Source organism: Emydura macquarii, unplaced genomic scaffold, assembly GCF_026122565.2.
Source record: "Emydura macquarii macquarii isolate MOO-44397 ecotype Brisbane River unplaced genomic scaffold, CSIRO-AGI_Emac_v2 contig_3390, whole genome shotgun sequence".
NCBI lineage: Eukaryota > Metazoa > Chordata > Testudines > Chelidae > Emydura > Emydura macquarii.
The window spans coordinates 430,175-450,447 of record NW_027133527.1 but is presented as its reverse complement, the minus strand read 5'-3'; the positions used below and the strand labels follow the sequence as shown (position 1 = coordinate 450,447).

Genomic DNA, 20,273 nt, shown 5'->3' with positions numbered 1-20,273 from the left:
ATTCTTGGCAATGAAGTCTAGCGTAGAACCCCCCTTTCCCCAGCCCCACACATGCACTCACTGCTGGACAACCAGCTTGTTGCCAACAAGTAGCTGAAGGTTGATGGTGAGAGGAATAACTGCAGTTCTGTGTCCACTCACCCCCAGGGGAAGTTGTCAATCTGCTAGTTAGGCCATGTGTTACTTTTGTTCCCTGGTAAGTTTTTTTTTTAAAGAAATATTTTGAGCATAAATTGATAAATTACGGTGCAAGAAGAATAATGGGTTTGTACCTAAGAGGGATGGGTATGGATTGAGATTCCATGTCCCTCTTTCCCTCCACTACCAATTTTTCCACCAACTTAAGTTGAGATCCCGCCAAAGCTTGCAAAGCCAGGGAACATTATGAGAAGAACTGACAAGTCCTAGTTCCTGGTTAGTCTTCATTTTGGGGACTTTTCCATGGGTGCAGCGCTTCTTCCAGTGCAGTGACCCTAGTGACACAGTCACTGCGGCATTGTTAAGCCATGTCTAGATGAAACAGGCTTGAATTGGCGTAACAAACACCAGTAAAGAATGCTAGTGTGGACCCTTGCTGTAGGTTTAAACTACATACGTGGAGTTACACCAGGGCAAATTGACCTGATCTAGATAAACTATGTAGAAAAAGGGCACCAGCATTTATACCACTGTGTCATCTAAACCTGCTGCCTGGGCAGTGCTGGTCACCATCTAACTCGCTGTCGACAATTTAGAGCTTCCGTCATTGCAAGTACCATTGGAGTTGAGCACATAATAGCGGCTGTAGGACATTCGAGCAGAGGAAGGGTGGGTAACTACTGTAGACTAGCCCTCACTGCTCTAGTTCACAGACCCGTTCCTATCCAATGCTTCAGCTGGTAGGAGAATGGAACTTGTTGGAGGGAAGATGGAGATTGTTCGCTGGTTGTTTAACTTGTCTGTTATAGCGACATTTGCAAACAACAGCTCTGCTTACCAAAGGGAAATTCTGAATTTCATTTCCTTCCTAAACACTGCAGCGACATTCATGTTGGTTTATAATTCTGTTAGAAGCATGGTTTTTAAGGAAATTCAATTTAAGGTTCCTGCAACAATGTTAACCTGGCATGTTGCACTTTATGGTTTTGTCTGGACTAGGATTCAAAAGTGTGATGGTAGATTTAGCTAGCTAGCATGATCTAACCCCTCCATTCTAATCAAGGCAAGTTGTACTTAAGCATACGCTAAACTTGTGGAGTTACAACCTGGCTGGGCGCGCCAAGCTCCAAATTTTGACTGGACCAGTTTAGCAGGTGCTCAAGTACAAGATGCAGTGTTCTGTCTTGATTTAGGAGGTGTTAACTAGCTCAATCTAACTAATATGATCAAAACCATGTATTGGTGTACCAGTGTCGGGTTTAAACATGGCTTAACCTAGCACTGTTACACAGTATAGACCCTAAAATGTAAGGGACGTATGAGCTTGTAAATTTGCACCTCACTGAGATAGACAAGATAGGAGCAGAGAGAGAGTCACAATCTTTTCTACTATGGCTTGCCTGAAAATAGTTTTCTGCAGGGTTGGGTTGACCGAGCAGCAGGTCATCTGTTTGCGTAGTGTTTGCTGCATGTTGCCAGTGGGGTGGGGGGGGGCCCCTTTAAATAAATTCATGCAAGTCTAGAATTTCAGGAATACTGTGCAGTGCAGCAAAATCTGCAGAGATTTCCCTAAAATCATCCAGCCCATAATTCTCATCCTCCCTGTTTTCTCTTGTTTCCATTGTTGAGGCAGAATTAGGAGAGGATTTCAATGAAATATTTACTATTTCTTTTAAGTGTATCAGAACTGCACATTTATAAACTCTAGCCCTCTGGTGCTGCGGCTGGATCTGTGTGGGCATGGGGTTCTCTGTACCCAGGAACTTGTGGGATTGAGACCCCCTTGTGTTTTTTTTCCAGTCTCCGAGATGGCAGAAGCTTCACCAGTACAAACTCTCTTTTTACACTAGTACGTCACAAGTGCACTGGAGGTTTGCACTGGGGTAGTAAAAGTGGTGCAAAAATCCCTAATGTAGACAAGCGCAAAAGTTTGGCTCTCTCCTCACAAATGATGAGCTATTGCATATGCAGTATACTTCTGTTTTCCTTTCCAGCTGATTGAGATGATGATTATGGAGAATAAAAGGTGATTATTTTGGTATCACTCTAAATCAAGTGCATTGAGAAGAAATCTGGAGGCGCAGGATGATTCTAAATGGATATTGCTGGGGATCTGACAAATTTTATTGTTTTACTCTAGCAAGAGTTGAAATGTTGATAAAAGATGTAGGTGACCTTGGGAACAATTTTTTATTACAAGCATGAGTAGTGGCCAAAAGAATCATTTTAAGGGAATTGGAAATTGACAAACCAGCTGAACGTTGTGGGACTGGTACAATGAAATGAGTGATGTGGCAAGTCTGTGCCTTAAAGAAATGACTGAGGGAGGATTTTAAGGAGATGCAAACCTCCTTTCTAGATCTGTACTGCCGATAACTTTAAAAATGGTCACAGTTCCGTATATCTAGCCATCCTTTTTATCCTGGTATATTGTTAAACGTTGATTCTTTTTGTATTTGCTCATTGAATTTTGCCTCCTGTATACTACTTCTTTTCTCTTCACTACTATGTTCTGTTCAGCCTCTTATCATGCCATTGGTCTTTAAGCAAATTTCCCCCTGGTTTTGAATGCACTTTTAATATATTTGGTTATAATTGATTTTAATTATGAAAATCATTTAAATGACTGATATGCTTGGAAGGTGAAGTTAAACTCACCTTGGCACTGGGTATATCTTCAATGCAAAAAAGAGTGTGTTCTTAACTCCAGCTAGCTATTTCAGATTAAAACGGCAGTGATTGAAGACCTGGTATAATTCAGATCTGCAGCTTGAGTTAAAGTCCTGCAGGGAGTCTGAGGTTGAACTCACCCGAGTTAAAGTAACCCAAATTAACTAAATTGGGTTAGCTAACTTGAGTTAAGAACACTTTTTTTCCCAGTGAAGACCTACCCTATGTGACTTTCACTATCCGGGCAGTAACATAGGTGTGTGTGAAATGAACTAGAAAGCAATAACACATAGCACTCCCTCTATGTACTGTGTGTGTGACCAGTATGTAATTCTCTGTTTCATGTCCAGAACTATTAAACATCATATGGACAATCTTATGCCAAATCAAGTTCTATAGTATTCAAATGCATAAAAATCCATGTGTGTGTGTGGGGGGGGTGGGGGGGGGGGTGGGTGGGAGGTGTCGAGCAAGAGAGGTGTTTTCTTCCTGGTCTCTTGGTTTTGGGGAAATACCAAATCACTTTTTCTCCTCCTTCTGCTCCAGTAGCTATACACACCACCCGTCATTTCAATCCTATGTTACACTTGGGGTTTCCCTTCACAATCCCACTGCTGTAGCAGAGCCTTTTCCATAATGAGATTAGTAGCACAAAGCAGCAATTCTTCTGCTTCTCTTAATGTATGTTCTGGGATTGCGTGGGATCGGAAATTCCTACTTTCATCAGATGAGCCCTCTCTGTAACTTTTTGTGGACAGATCTTCCTCATCTCCTCCTCACAATGACATTCGTGTTAGTACAAGCGTTGTATGCTTCCTCCCCCCACCCATTGTTAAAGTTAATTTTACCTTATTTTCTTCTCTAAATCTTTCCATGTAAGTGAACTGCCTCCATCTTGTCTGGGACAAGAAAGCACGCTGTCTTTTCCTAGCCAAATTAAATATAGTTCTGAGAATAATAAAACTATCTCTTGTATCATTCCGACAAACGTTTCATGCCCTTATGTACAAATATAAGTGACATCCAGAGATTACCATGCACCACACAAGTAGCATCTGCAGCTGGGTGGCTGAACTTTTGCAACGTCGGGGGCCGTGCTGGCAATTTGTCAAGAGCCCAAGGGCTGTGTTTTAATTTGAATATGTATTTGCATAATTTATCAAGAATTAAGGCACACAACCATAATATTTTCTTATACTTTTATCTCCTTTGATCAGTGACTAGGAAGCACTTGTTCTGAATTTTGCCAGTAGTAAAAACATGACCATTTCCAGTTACACCATCTGCCAACATCTCCCTGCCGTTAGAAAAAGGGAGCTACTCTTTAGGGGGGCATTAATTGGGCATCATTGATAGGGGTGACATTTCAAGCAGAATGATTGAGCACGAAGACAGAGGGAGATGGAGCAGGTAGAATGTGCTTATTTCATAAGGGATGGTTTGAAATTCCAGGGCTGGTGGTAGAAACAATGTGTAAAGAGAAGCAGGGATGCAATTGCAGATGGTGCTGGTGGCAGGAGGGAAGGTTCTGCCAGCCAGATGGTGAGACAAGGAATAATGGGGTGGTGAGATTTGAAGAGCTGGCGAAATTCACTGGAACATGGTGTGAATCCTATTGACGAGGGAGAATTGTGCCTGAGTTAATGGCCAAATCTTGCCATACTTGTGTGAGCAGTCCCAATGAAATTATAACATCGAGGGGACTCTTCACATGAGGAAACCATGTGGTATTTGTCCTTATTCAGCAGGTGTTTTGGCGGGGACAGTACAGAACCACAGAAGTAAGGGCTGGGAGATGGTGGAGTCTTGGCCTTGTCTAGTGTAGATAGGTTTCTAAATGGATTTAAACTGGTTATCTTGTTAAACCAGTACGAACTCCTCATGTGGATGCTCATGAAGAGGTCGTGATAATCAGTGTAACTGTCTCTCATTTATAGTGACACTGGAGTTAGGCAAGGGTGGGGGGAGGGGGAAATCAGAAAATTGTCTCTAAAGTGTCCATGTTGTGTCATCATCTGGAGGGGAGTTTAGTCAGCCCTGCTCAGTAGAGGAAGTGTTGTGCTGCCTTTCTGCATGTATATTCTTCCACTCCCTCTTGCTACACTAAACTGTGGTCCCAGTGTTGGGTAGGATTGTATTAAACTTACTCGGGAGCCCCTTTATTACCCCAGTACCTGAGCGCCTCATGATCGTTAGTGTGATGTTGGAAGTCCTCCAGTTCCTAATTACAGATGAGGAACTGAAGCGCAGTGTGGCTTGCTCTAGCTCGCAGGGGAAGTCTGTGGTAGAGCAGAGACTGGAACCTAGGTCTCCTGCATCCAGTTTAGGGCGTTACCCACTTGGCCATCCTTCCCCTCTCTCATGGAATTTCTTCAGCCTGGGGTGGCTGGTTGCAAAACTAGGCTTTCCCCGAGTTGTTAGTCTATGGGTTGAGCAATAGGTGTCACTGCTACGGGAGAGAGCTTGCTTGAGTGGGCTTAAGGAAGCTGAAGTCCAAATGAATGTAAACGTTCTTAAGAAGGTTGGAGCAGCCTCCACCTGTGAGAAGCTTTGCAGACATCTCCTCTTTGGCAGCCCCCTTTTTCCCTATCCCTCCGACTTCAGAGGTGTGTGCACTGGAGTCTGTCTATGCTCTGGGGCCCTCACTGGGAAAGGATCTCCTCTGGGGAGCAGATCCAAAGACTCCCACTGATGTCAATGGGCTTTGGGGCTCGGATCCTGCAAAGACTGATGCACATGCCGGACTTTATACCCTGTGAGTAGCCCCATTGGCTCCAAGTCTTTGCAGATGTTCCTGGCGGTCATATCCTGTGTCGTCTTTGCCATAAGGAAACAGCAAGTTGCACGGCTTATAGAAGACTCTCTTTGCTCCCCCCCCATTATCCCAGTTGACACCAAATATGCTAAGGAGTCAAACTGGCAGCTCATCAGGAAGGGGATTTCTGATCATTGGAGAATTCTGGATACTGGGGCAGTGTGGCTTTGTGTATAATGCACTGGACCACAACTCTGCAGACACTTGGGTTCTGTTCCCAGCTCTGCCCCTGACCAGCTGGTTGACTTTGGTCAAGTCCCTCCCCTTCTTTGTGCCTCGGTTTCCCCATGTGATGCTGATCTCCCTTGTAAAGTGCTTTGAGATCTGCTGATGAAAAGCCCAGCGTAGGAGTTAGATGATGGTATACCTCTGAAAGCTTAGACACCAAGTTTAAAATAAGCAGTCAAGAGAGCCACGTCTACTGTAGCTTTGAGTCATTGCTGCTCATGCCAGCTCTGTCTGGCTTTTCCTTTTTTGTTGTTCTCTTGGCATGGACCTTGGAGTCAAAACAAATCCAGATCCAGCTGCCACCTTTTAACCTAATTTTGATGACTGGGGTTGGGTGTTTGTTATTTTGGCTATGTTCATAATGGATACATAAATACCTTCTAGTGGAGGAGGAGATGGCACCTTCTGGTGCCAGTTGCTGTTAGTATGTCTTGTTGTCGCCCCAGTAAGCGGGCTAATTTACATAGTGAAAGGTCCTTGCCCCTAGGAGGATAGGAAACCTCGATGGTTTTTCAAAGGAATACTTTTCTGCGTCTTCTCCAAAAATCAGGGTATCTCCCATCCTGGGCCATGCTGGTATTTTCACTGTTGTGGGTTTAGATACTATCTGTATCCACAGAGCTGGTGAGCCTGGGTGTCTTGCAGATGGGTACGAAGATACAGTCCTGCCCCAAAGTGCTTCCAGTCAAAGGAACTGTTGGATCCTGCACCTCTGTTGTGTCCCTTGGGGTGTGTCTGCAGTGGAGAGGTAACTCTGCTGATTGGCACTCGGGGTGGCCTCGCCCAGTTGGAGCAACCACACTGGTGCAGCTGTACATGCTCGCACGTGTTGCTAGGATTCCTGGAGGCATCCCAGCCTGGGCCAGCATGAGCCGCACCCCAACCTGGGCCATGGGCCACCTGGCCTGGATGTGAAGCACCATACAATCACTTGAATTCAGCATCACCTGAGCAAATCAGGTTGCAGGATCAGGGCCCAAGCAGACCATGCACAGATGAAAGCTTGAGGGATGCCACACACAGCAGAGTGATACGATTACTCAGGAATAGATTACAAAGCAAGGGAGGGGGAGAACTCTCCCATAATTTACTGTAGATAATAGCCTTGGTCAAAGAACTGAAGCAGAAAGGGAAGACCGGGCAGATGGTATTTACCTTTCAGAGCTTAGCTGCCTCCTCCGTTTTCCTTTCAGCCTCCCTGTTGTGAGTACTCAGGGTTGGCTAGTGCCCATCAGGCAGGACTGTTTAATTTCTCAATGGGAGGGGAGGAGGATAATGCTGCATAGTTTAATTTAACCTGCTGGTGACCTGGTCGTAAGTCGTCATGTCTGAAAATAGACCGTGTTCCCCTCAGGGCATGGCTAATGACTCGGCTGGATTCCGTCTCTGAAGGCCGACTTAATTGCTGCTGCCAGAAACTTGGCACAGGTGAGCTTGGGACCAACACCTGGGCCATCCCACAATAGACAGGCCCCCAATGTTCGTAGCCTGCCCCGAGAAAAGGCAGTATTCAGGTGCTCCTTTTTTAATTAAAGGGCGGCTTTCCCGGAGTTTGGGCGCGGTGTTAGCCTACCTCAGCTGCACGTTAGGTGGGTGGGCAGGGCTCTTTATTTCTTTCCACTTGTTTTTCAGTTTTGATTTAAAAAATAAAAAATCCTAGAACTAACGTGCCATTTGTTGATCACCTTGTTCACTCTGCGGGTGTGCTCTCCCTTCTCCCACCCTGTGTCTATCTGGGCCATTTAGATTGGAAGTTCATCAGGGCAGGGACTACTCTGTGTTTGAACAGTGCAATAAGGCTCCGTTTTTGGTTGATCTTTGGGAACTACTGTAATAAATATGATTGATTATTGATTAGCATTAATGATTATTGTAATAGATCATTGCAGGCTGAATCTCCCACGGCCGCCAGGCCAAGCTGGAGTAGATGGCATGGCAGAGGCCAGGGAATGAATGTGTTCACATGCACAGCTTTTTTCTCCTGGGAAAAATGAATTGTGCTAGAAAATGTATTAACTAGCATGATGTCAAATAGCACTTGACCCTTAGTGTGGACAGAATTGGTCCTGGTTAACCTTCGGGCCCTTAGCCATGGCTAATACCCATATTTCTTAACATGTTTTCTCACAAGGTGCATTTTACTAGTGTCGATGGACCAACCACACACCCACCTCCATGCAACAGAGCTATTCTGAGGCAGCTCCTTTAGTCTTGATGCTACGGATATACTAATATTGGTATCAGCGTAAGTAGGGGATCTCTGTGCATCTAGGTACTTGTATGGCAGCATAGTCTAGTGGATAGAGCATTGGTGTGGGATTCAGGAGACCTGGGTTCAGTTCCCATCAGAGCCTTCTGGGTGACCTCAGGCAAGTCACCTTCCTGCTCTGTGCCTCAGTTTCCCCATCTGTAACATGGAGATAGTGATATTGGTGTCCTTTGTAAAACATTGTGCGATCGACTGATGAAAAGTGCTGTACCAAGCTAGGTATTAAAGCTTCTTGAGGCAGGGACTGGCTTTTTGTTCTGCGTCTGTACAGCACCAAGCACAGTGGGGTCCTGGTCTGTGACTAGAGCTCTATGTAATACTACTACTAATTAATCCCCATTTAAGATGTATGTTCCGAGGCAGATGGCCAGTATCTTTCAAGGGGATATGCGGAAGAATCATCGCAAAAGTTAAATCCCATTCGTAGCTGTTTAGTTTACTTTCATGTCCACGCTCCATCCGTGTCTGCTCAGCTCTGCAAACAGGGTTTATTGGCTGATTGTTGCAGTAACAATGCAGAGGGGAGAAGGCACAAGAGGATAAAAATAATAGATCACAGAAATTCTGATTAGAGAGATGGAAAAGACCAATTAGATCCCATCCAGTCTATCTTCCTGTTAGTGCAGGATTATTCCTTGCATATATTGTTCTGGTAGGTGTTAATAGGTGATGCTGTTTGTTATACATGGTTTTCGAAGTTTTTTTTTGTTTTTTTTCACTGTGTGTCTGAGCAAATGTTCAGTTTTGGGAAGACGTGGTGGTGGTATTAGATTTTGTTATGCAAGTGCTGTGTAGATGCAGTGGTCTATGGCGAGGGATCACTGAGACAGGCAGAAGAGTTTGCTCTCTGCCTTCAGCTCTGATTGGAGTCAATTCTTGAGGCTGATTTGCTCTTTGAGAACTTGGGCATTGGTGCGAGGCTGAAATTCCTGGGAGAAGAGATTGCCCTGCACGCTGTTTGACCATCTGTGTTTCAGGACTGGTGTATTTTTGTGTGTGTGTATAAATAAAACAAGTTGCAGTTAGAACATGATCAGACTCTACTTCCCTGATTTTTTTCATCCAGTTGGAAGCCAACCTTCAAGGCCTTGGGCATATGCTACTGCTCAGCAGAAGGGCAACACTGGTGTCAGGAAAAGGAGCAACAATATTCAGACTAAAATGTTAATTGCCTTAATTTTATCCCGTTAGCTTTAGAACCATCCTCACAATTCCCCTCTTCCTTAGAAGGTTGGAGACAGTTGTCACTGATATATATTTCATGTGTCCTTAAGTGAATCTTAAAAATTCCATTCCCCACTATGTGCTTGGCTAGAAGGATGTTCAGCAAAGAAGAGCATTCAGCACATAAAGGCTTTCTCTTCCAGACCCCACCAGCCCCACCAGATCTTTGAGAACCATGGCATGTATGAAAGAAAAGGAATGCATTTGAACGATTCTCTGGTTCAATGTTCCTGCACCGTTTTCTGGGATCTGTGACATCTGGTGTAGTGGATATGACTTTAATTTATTTTTTACTGTTTGTGCTGGATGCATCTCTTAGCACATGGAACCTTTGGCACATGAGGGGGAAAAATGTTATTTGGGTGCATGATTTTTTTTTTGCATTTGAAGTCCTATTTAAAGAAATCTTAATTGCCATCGGTGTGTGTCCTTGGGCACCCCCTTGTGGTTTTGCACAGCAAAACGGAGGGCAGGGGGACTGGACCTAAATTTCAAGGCAAGGTCTCTGGATTCTGCAGCCCTCTGGTGGAAATTCTGTAGCAGTTAGGATTAATTTAAAAATAGAAGTTCTTGTTGAATTAAAAAGGAGATGGAAGAATGCAGTCAGTACAGTTGCCTCCAGGCTATTTAAACTAAACTGTGAAGTTGTCAGGAGAGAAGCTGGAGTTTGAGCTCTTAGATAAGAGACAACTGGGACGTTGGGCACTTGGGAATGTGTTGTAGGTGAATTGGGATTGTGAGTTAAATGCATTTAGGGCCTGTCTACACAGGGAGTTCTTCCAGAATAGGAGCATCAACACATGGAGTTAATTGGGAATAGTTAATCTGCTTTAAATTCATACTTTACTTTGTACAGGATTAATTTGCATGCATGGACAAGCCCTAACTACATTATTTTGCTAAAATGGTCAGCAATGAGATAGTCAGTTGTTAACACAGACATTGTCATCTTTATATTTTAGAATTAACACCTCACTGAGATGAATGCAGGTGGTTCACATCTCTTCAAGCCATTGTTTCAGGTTGTTTGCAAACTCAGTGCAGTATACAATTCAGCCACTAGATGCCTCCCTGCTGCATAGTTCCAGACAGTGTGTTTGTCCTGGTAAACAAAGGAGACAAAGTTGAAGCTCAAGCTTGTTGGTCTGTGGTTTATCTTTTTAAGGAGGACAGTGACGCTCAGTGCCTCACTTACCCATGTTTCACATATTCAAGGTTTTCTTTGCAACTATAAGGACTAGACACATTTTTCCACCTGAAAGCTGAGATTCTGCAGCCATGGGATGAATTTTTAATGCTGAAGAAGAACTAGGGGAAAGTGAACCCTCTGATCCTGGGACTTTGGAATAAGATTTCTATTGCAGTCATCCACAGCAGGCTTCGCTGAAAGGAGCCCTGGCTAGCAACCTGGCTTTGTCAGCGTCTTTGGTCAAGCAAAGCTGCAGAGTTGAGGAGAAACAGTTCAAGTAGCTGATTGATTGTCACTGGGAAAGGGAGCAACCATGCTAGCCCTGGCTGCAGCCAGGTTACAATCACTGGGCTCTGTCAGTTGGCATAAGCCTTGTGCCCCGTCAGCAATGGGCATTAATCAGGGGCCTGGTTCTCCCTTGCTCCTCTGCTGCCCCCGAATGTGCCTCCATGGGAGAGGCTGCTAGCAGCTGAAAGCGTTGCCTGCTCTGCCACTGTGGTGAGAGTTGAAAGGCTGCCTGAGCAAAGGGAATCTGATCAATCAGATGCTGGCTTTGTCAGCCACTTTGTGGTTTGGAAAAAGGGTTGGGGGCTGGCAGCAGGGAGATCCTGGCATGCTAAATCGAGGCCACTGCTGTCTATTTCACAGCTCCCCAAAGGGGGGGGGGAAGAATGCCAGTGAGCAATGCAGATAGTTAGGCTTAGAATGATGCCCAGATACCTCTTTGGGCCGCACAGCTGGTGTGAGTTACGGAAAGCTCCCACCCTGTGTGGAGTAAACTGGGAAATCGAGGCAGGAAGGGCAGGTCTGGGGAGGAGCCCTGGGATGTTTGTTAAGACTGGGGGAGAGGGGACAGCATGCAAATCAAACTGAGAATGGTGTAACTGGCGAGCATCTCAGATAGGGGGGTGTTAAGGGAAAGCCATCAAATACCAGATGGATTTATTGGCAGCTGAGCAAGAAGAGGCAGCCGAGTGCTTCTGGCTTTCAAGGTCTCAGTGCAGATGCAGGCGCTGACAGACACACACCGAGCCTGCCCCAGTCCTCTCTTTCCTTGACCTGTGTCCAAACGGCTGGTTGCTGGCAGAATGGAGACCTGATGAATGGGGAAGTGGTGGTGAGCTGGAAGGCACAAAAGTCCTCTGCAGATTGCAGACAGGCTGGCTTAGCCGTTTTCATTTCCTGTTGCTCAATCAGGTCTTCACAAAGGCCATGGAATGTGAAAGCCCAGTTCCATCCTGCCTGAGACGTGCATGTTGATGCCTGGCGTGGCTGCTTTTTCTCTTCTTCCCTCTCCTTGTATGCTCCCGTCTTCACATTCCACAACCAACCAACCAACCCCCCCCCCCCCCAAGGACCCTCTGGTTTTAAAGACAGTATCTCGGCCAAGGCATCATAGCTGGCTTCTTGCTCATTAGTTTTTCTTCTTTACACTAAAAGAAACTTTTCTTTAGGGGAGCAATAGTCTGCTGGGTAAAGCACTGGCATCAGGAGAGTTGTAGTCCCAATTTGGTGGTGCTCAGCACTTGTGTTCAGTTTCTGTATCTGTAAAATGGGGATAACTCTCCCAACAGAGTGGCCAGTGTGCGCGTGTGTGCACAGACATCTCTGCCTTGCCTGGATGGAATCAGACGGCTCAGCTCTGTATTGGAGGCACCGTTCTGCTACCAGCGAATGGAAGATGCACATTGAGACCACAAGGATCTGGGTTCTCATGTTTTCACTGCCATGCTATGGTGTCTCTAGTCCTCTGTGGGCACAGGTTTGTTACCATATGTGGCCGTGTCAAGAGCCTCAAAGGGAAGGTGGCATACTTCTAACTATGGTACTTCTATAGCCCCCTTACCGTAGTGTCTGAGCACCTCCCAGTCTATAATGTGCCTGTCCTCCCAGCAGCCCCGTGAGGTAGGGCCGTGTTGTAGCACTGTTCTCCCCACGTTACAGGTGGGGAAGTGAGGTGTCCAGGGAGTCTGTGGCAGTCAGGAACTGAACCCAGGTCTTGGGCTAGCACTCCTAATCACCTGATCATTCTGCCTCTCCTCCTTAATGTCACTAGGGGTGTGTGTCTTGCTTCCCCTTCCCTCACCCATTAATCAGAAAAATATCACAGGAGTCTCATTAGCTGTTTCAGTTGTGGGAAGAGAAGGCGAGAGCTTTGATGTAGCAAAAACCTGATTTTGTTTTACATGAAATCTCCCTCTGCCCTTCCTTCGACTTTGGCTGTAGGAGACTCGGGGGTATCTGCGGTGGGTCACTGAGAGAGAGTGTTGTAAGAAGTCGCCGCATAGCATTCAACAAGGGATAATTTGATGCAGAAGTACTTGCAGAGCATGCTGGGAAACAAATCCACCTCTCCATCTGTTGGCTAAGGGACTTGCTGTGTCCATAGCAAGGCAAGTGAAAACAATAGTCCATGCTGAGCCGGATGAATGTTTAAATGGCCTGGGTCCAGACTACCAAGTGGGTTCAAGACAGGAGTCCATGAGGGGCTGTTAACTTGCACCAGCTCATCAGGTGGCGATTTGACGAAAGCGAGACGCACTTAAGACTACGAATATGAAATCACCTGCTCAGCCGTGCAGTTCGTTCCTGTTGGGAACATCTTCACAGTCTCCAGAGCCCCCCGAAGATTAAACACTGAGTTAAATTGGTCTCCTGGCTGTGTGTTGAGGGAGTGTGATTGAAGCCGGCACTACGCTGGAGGAGATGTGGAGGATCAACGCCACAAATTAACTCTTTGAAGCAATCGTTAGCCCTGGGACCCAGGCTAATAATAAGGCAGCGTCAGGGTGAAGCAAGACCTTTTGCATGCAAAGGCTGGTGAACTTGTGGTGCTTCTAACAAAGGGCAGCGGCAGGGTTATTAGAATAGCCAGAGGGAAGTCGACTGGTAGCTAAATGGAGAGGATATAGGAACAACCTTTAGCACCGTAGCTGATGAGATGGGCTGTAGTTCAGCCTTGAATGTTCTGGCGCCAATGTATCACTATTGCCTTGTGTATGGCACGGAGTCAAACATCCACGGCACCTAAACTCTAACTAGAACTGACCCGAGAGACAACGGAGGAGGTGGCAAAGATTTTCTTGGTCCTGCAATCTGTCTCTCAGCTGTTGGGAGTCGTTACTGTGGGAGTGTGAAGTAGCTGCTGTTGTGAGTTCTGCAGTGCTGCATGCCAGTGTATCCCGGGGCAGAGACGAGGAAGGGGAAACGGTTTCTATTGGGCGCTCTGCCCGAAGAAACTGCTTTTCTGTAACGTGATCGATGGACATGCTAATTGCTCAGCTGCCCACTGCTGGAGTATGTCTCACTGGGGGTCTCTCTCTCTACGTGAGTTCTTTATGTGGGTTCCGTGATTGACTTCTACGTGCTCCGTGGTGGGGCCTGCTGGTTGGGAGGGTGGATTTCAGGCTTTGTGTGTACATGCGTTTTTGTCCCAGACGGAGCTTGCTGTGGTCAGAAATGTTCTTCCTGCTTCCTTTCTACTCCCAGCACTGGCTCTTCTTGATGGTGGGGAAACGGACAGGTGGGTTAACCCACGTGCATGGGGGGAAGGGCACATCGGTAGGTGTGTGACACTTCAGAGATGGATGTCGGATGGGTGGTTGGCTGTTGGTGAAGTAACAATAAATTTCTATACTGTCATCCAAGGAGTCCATCCGTGCCGATACAGCCTCAACTGGAGTACTGAATCCGGTTCTGGGTGCCCCGTTTCAGGAAAGATGTGGACAAATTGGAGAAAGCCCCGAGAAGAGCAACAAAAATGATTAACGGTCTGTGAGGAAAGACTGAAAAAACCGGGTTTGTTTAGTCTGGAGAAGAAAAGACTGAAGGGGGACATGATAACCGTTTTCAAGTACAGAAAAGGAGAAGGGTGAAAAATTGTTCTCATTAAGGATAGGACAAGAAGCAATGGGCTTAAATTTCAGTAAAGGTGGTTTAGGTTGGACATTAGGAAAAACTTCTTAGTTGTCAGGGTAGTTAAGCCCTGGAACAAATTACCTAGGAAGATTGTGGAATCTCTGTCGTTGGAGGTTTTTAAGAACAGATTAGACAGACACCTGTCAGGAATGGTCTAGTTATTAGTTAGTCCTGCCTTGAGTTCAGGGGACTGAACTAGACGACCTGGAAGGGACCCCAGTAGTCCTACATTTCTGTGAGTTCGGGGCACGTTACAAATACTGATGGGTTCATCCTCCCATGGTGGGCAGGAAAGTATTATTATGTCCATTTTATGGTGAGGAAACTGAGGTTTAAAGGCATTTGCCTAAGGACGCACAATGGCACTGCCAGAACTAGAACCCAGGTCTCTTGATTTCCAGGTCTCTGCTTTAGGCCCAATACCTTTCTCCTTAGCAGCCTCTGGCCACAGATAGGTAGATTCAGATCTTGTCTCTAGGTTTGAGTCACAGGGAGAAATGACCCTGAAGGGTTCAGTCTATTGCAGGTTGTTCCCTGGATCTTTGAAGGAGCGTGGGGTTCAGCCAACACAGTGTCTTTTTTCTTCATGAATGCAGGTTAAGGCTGGGATTTCCAAAGGAGCACAAGTGAATTAGGCACCCAACTACGTTAGGCTTCTTTGGAAATCTCAGCCTACATCTGTCTCTCTCATTGCTTTCAGTTTAGACCAAGTTAGACTTGTGTGTCTGGGGGCAGTGAGAGGTATAAAATGAAAGCCTGAGGGTCGCCATTCTCTAGATCTTTGGCTGAAACCCCTGCCTGTCTCAAGAAGATGCGTGCAAAGGGGGGAAGGCATTTCCTCGAGGTGCATGTTCCAAATTGGGAAGAGTGGGGTTATATGAGAGTGTATAAGGAATGCCCTGTTCTCACCGCTGCCTTGCCCAGCCAGAGCTGCGTGCTCTGCGCTCTGCATGCACGGGGTGTATAAATTATGGATGTGTGTTTGCTGATAGATGAGTGCTATATTTTCTGCTGTTTGGCGGAGCCTCAGATTCTCTCTTTCGCTGCAGCTCTAAATGCTGTCTACCTGCAGGGCTGTATATTTCCCTGTTCATGTCTCCATGCTTTCAGGACGCACTCTGGCATCTGCTCCCCCGTTACCCATCCCAGAGTTTTATCACAGTGAAACACAATGAAGGTGAAAAATGCCACACGACCCGCTCTGAGCTGGTTCTGTTGGCTGTGGGTGGTCTGAGCTCTTTTGCACTGTGCACTGAAACCACCATTTTCTGTGGGAGAAAACCTGGTATGTGCAAACCCACCTGCAGTAAGAGAAGAGCAGCTCTCCTGAAATGCTGAGGTGGCAGACTGGAATGAGGGGAAGCGAAGGGTCTGCTAATACTGAATCACCTCCACTGGCTTACCGCCCATATCGTGCTCTATGAAGCATGTTGATCCTAGAATCCTTTGTGATCCCTTTTGATCCAGAATCTTTTGGCGTGTAATGACAGGAAGTTTGCAGAAGGTGGATCCTTCTCTATTAACGCATAACAACCGATGGGTCTGAACGCAACTCCCAGGTATCTGAACCCGGCCCATCTCCCCAGACCTTGGGGGTGTTGGGAGCTGGATCCAAACTGTGTTCAATCAAAGCCTTAGTCCAATAGCCTTGATGGTTCAGGAGTTAAGGGATGCCCGCCTGCTAACTCAGAGCGGGAGACCAAAAATGGAACTGGTGCGGGGCACTGGGCTGGCAGACGTAACCAGTTCTAGTGCTAAGCATCACTCCTTGCTCATCGTCCAGGGGGTGTTGTAGGCTTGAGACAGACCCTGGCCTTTAGTACACCACGTGGCCTGGACTCCCAGGCTGTCTCTAGAAATCCCAAGTGCACTCTTTCTTCCGTGACTGGGAAATGGGGCTTTTTAGCATTTAACTGGTCGTCCAGCCAAGTGAGCTGTTTGTGTCACTGTCTCACGTCCCAGTTGCTGTTCACAGCGATCGATTTAGGGGAGAGGGAAGGGATGTGTTCCTGGTTATGCGGAGCCTTGTGGCTATCTCTGCTGTGCACTGTGGATGCCTGAAGCTTCACAGCGATAGCAGGGATAGATCTTGGGTCCTCTTGCTCTCAAACCATGGGTTCCTAGTTCTTAATCTGCAAATCTCCTTTAGGGCCTGGTCTAGGACACACAGTTGCGCAGTTCTAACTTCATCCAGCAGTGGGCAGTGTTAGTCAGACACACGAGCTGATCTGTTGCAGTATTTTCAGAGCTGGCTGAGCAGAGGGGGAAGCACTCGTCCTGTTTTACAGCCGTTGGCCCAAACCTCAAAGTAAGACAAGGAGAGCAGGCTCCGACCCAGAGGAAACAGTGATCCAGAGGCAGGTTTCCGATGCAGCTGCTGTGGAATTTGGCATTCGCTCCTTGCACTTTGTCTCCTCCCTGTGGAGTGTCTTGGTCTTTGAGGAGAATGTTTTTTTTGTCTGGCTTCCGGTCCCTGGAGGCTCGGTCATCGCACCAGCGGGTAGCGCCCTTGAACGTGCAACGCTGGCGTGAGGCGTTCTCAGCCAGTTCTCAGTTGCCAGTTCAAGCCCCTGTGTGGACGTTGCTGTAATTCCTCAGTGGTGGTGCCACCGGGGATAGGCGGCTCACGGGGGGGGGGGGAGGAAGGTCTGGCGGCCTCAGGAAGGCTGAGCTTTGGGGGTGCTCTCGTGGCATGGGCACATCTGCTCTTTGCAGGCCTGTGTTCGGGCCTGCATCGCGTCTCTCTCTGATCTCCCCACTTCCCGCCCCGTGCCCCTCCACCAGAAGGCCTGCTGAAGAGGCCGGCACGGCGTCGGCAGTTAGCAGTATTTCATAAGACCAGAAACCCCATAACTGGCCAACCGGTAGCATCTGCGCTCACGTGTGGAGCAGGGGGAAGGTTACTTCACCTCCTGCACAGCCTCATAGGCCACCGAGCTTCCGGTGAAGGATGTGTGGCTTCTGAGGGGAAGGGATCACTGCAGCACATGGCACTGGCTTCCCTCCTCGCCCCCCACTCGGTGCATGAGCCGTTCCATCGGTGGGTTCCCCGTGCAGGCTCTGTGGCTGGCTTTGCCCCCCCCTGTGCTCGAGACCAGAGGCATCCAGGCTGGCACGCTGCCTCCCAGCCGGTTCCTGGAGTCCCATCCTGCAGGAGATCTGGTAGGCCATGGCTTGCGCATCCTGAACGCTGCTGCTGTCTTGCGTGGCCTTGTAATGCTGGTGGTTTGTGGTGTGGGTCGCTTACAAGGTGCCTGCGTGCGATGGAGAGCTGGCCCGACAGGCTGGATTGCACTGAGCGGTGGGGGACTAGTGACCTCACAGGAGCCCAGTTTCTCTCGCATCTTCCTCTAAGCTTTATCTGTGGGCAGGTGCCTTTATTTTTAAAAGCCTTGCTCTGCCCTTCACCCATCTACCAGCATTTCCAATCGCAGGGCGGCGGTTGACAGTGCCCTGAAAGCCATGACGGCAGTCTCTGTCTGACCGGGGGGGGGGAAGCTGTTCTGCGATGGGTGTAGGATTCCTCGAAGGCGCTGGGCTTACTGCTGAGCACATCCGGGCTTGGGTGGAGGAGTTGCTCGCAGCCGGGCGCACACCAGCAGCGTGCGGTGAATAGTCTGTCTTGGACGCCATAGTCCATCTGCCGGGCGGGGCTCTGGCCTCTTATAAGCGCCGGGAGAGCTTGCAAACATTTTCTTTTCCTTCGTAATCATTTAACGTAGCACCTGTTCCATGCTGAACGTTCAGGGGTTGGGTCTGCATTTGCTGGTGGAAATAACCTGCGGGATAAAACACAGAGGCTGCCACCCTTTCAGCAGGTTTGAAATGTGGGAACAGAGGGGCAGGTGGGATCTTCCACGACTCCGCCTGGTGGAGATGGCTGCACCTGCTCCTGTTTGCTGTGGATTGCCGTAGATTTGGGCAATCCTTTCTGAAGACTTTCTTCTGGGGGGTTTTAACCCTCACCTAATCTGGCTGAGTGTGTCCCTCCACCAATCCCACACCAATCCCCCATCGTGTGTGTGGTTTGTGTGGGTGGTTGTGTTTAATCTTCTGGTCGGTCGCATCCCCTCTCGCTGGTGAGTCACCCGTCCAAGCCCTTCCCCTGCAGTTTGGAAAGCACAGCAAGGACGAAGGTGTTTTCGGTTGGGCTGACACAGCTGCGTCCACCAAGCTCCTATAATAACGGGCCTTGGCGTGATTTATGTCTCATCAGCCCTTGTCCTTCCAGCACCCATGTGAGGTTGGTCCGTTTCATTGCCCTGTATTACAGCGAGGGACGCTGAGGTGGAGCAATCTTGCCCAGAGATTCAGCGCGAGAGCTGGGGGTGGGAACAAGGGAGCTGCTGCCCGCCAGCCCTGTGCACCGGCCCCCTGCGTCCCCTCTCCCTGCAGATCATGAGGGTTTGTGGACAGTGGGAGCACGCTCCTACACCAGAGATTTGCTCGTCTTGCAGTGCTTTCTCATTAGGCCTCCTCAAGGGGAATAGTGTGAGTGGGCGCCGGGGAATGGCAGATGGCAGGGTGAGGGGGGTGAGCTGGAAAGAACCTCTGCTTTAAAGCTGGTACCTAACCCTGACTTTCTTCTCCATCCTCCCCATTCAGGTGAGGCCTTCCTGGGTGGGTATGTGGCCAGCGGACTAGGGACCTCCTCCACGCCCCATGGAAGCCCTGCCCCTTTACCCTCTGACCTGTCCTTCAGGTCACCCACCCCTGCCGACCTGCAGATGGTGCAACTCTGGGCTGCTCACTCCCATGAAGGTAAAGAGAGCGAGAACCTGAATTCTGATTGCAGTGGCTGATTTCTGGGGCGGGGCCCCTCTCCCGGCCAGGTGGAGGGGAGCGACCTTGCTTTCAGAGGATCGTTTAGTTGGGAGACCGGGTTGGGATGCTGCGTGGCCATAGCTACTCAATAATAGCTGCTTGCCCCTATGCAAGCTGCCAGTGCCACTGCTGCCCCAGGCCAGGGCCAAGCGATCAGCTGGCAGAGCAGCAAGGCTGAGCTGGTTGGGACCGATTGGCATGTCTGTTGGCGGAGAATGTTGTGCTGGCCTGCGAAGATTTCTGTTCTGTTGACTCCGGGGGGGAGATGGCTGTGAGTTCTCCCTTCCCAGGCAGAAGCCCATGGCTGGGGTGAGCTGTATGTTGCTTGTTGCAATAAAGCTCTTCCTTCTGGTCTCGCTGCGTGGTACGGCGGTGTCACCTATAGGGCGAGCCTGCTTGCTTGCTTGCTTGCTTGATCCTGTCTTTTATCATGGGTTTGCTGTTGGTTTTATTCTAATTGATTTATAGCTTTGGATTCGAGTATTTTTGGCAGTAACGCGAGGCTCCTACAAGACACACCCTGTACGATGAGCCAAAGCAAATCAGCAGACCTGTGTTTGCGACCTTTGGCGCAGATGACTGGCCTGCCGATTGCCCTCGATAAACTTAATGGGTACACCACAAAGAACGTGGAAATCACCACCACCAAACCGGTTCAGGCCAGAAACGACGAGTGAGAGAGAGCGAATTGTCATTAATGTGTATGAATAGATTATCAGTGTCTTTGAATATGCACACCCCAGTATTCTGTGAGCGAGGAAATTAAGTTTGGACACGGAAGGCTGGTGTGCGCCTAGGCTATCATATGAGGGGCAAACCACCACGTAAGCTAAGCTGGTTTTCTTTGGGTTTTCTTGGCTTCCTTTTGCTGGCTTTCTAGCTGTCTAGATCTTCTCTTAAGTTTTCATCTTCCAGTCGAGCATTGAGGAACTGGGACAGTCGGACTCTTGGCATGCCAGAGACGAAGTTGGTCCTTTGGTCTCTTACCAGCAGGTTTA

At 48.1% G+C, this 20,273-nt stretch overlaps 1 protein-coding gene across 10 annotated transcripts in view; it reads left to right on the top strand.

Annotated features, from left to right (window-relative positions):
• The window catches only part of TNRC18 (trinucleotide repeat containing 18), a 94,830-nt gene that overhangs the window by 14,533 nt on the left and 60,024 nt on the right, over positions 1 to 20,273 (top strand). For 9 of the 10 annotated variants that reach the window (XM_067534207.1, XM_067534208.1, XM_067534213.1 and 6 more), the window contains one exon: positions 19,057 to 19,212. The exons of the other annotated variant lie outside the window; for it this stretch is intronic. In XM_067534207.1, coding sequence (XP_067390308.1) covers positions 19,057 to 19,212 — 156 coding nt within the window. The remainder of the gene's footprint in view (positions 1 to 19,056; positions 19,213 to 20,273) is intronic. 10 annotated transcript variants of the gene reach the window in all.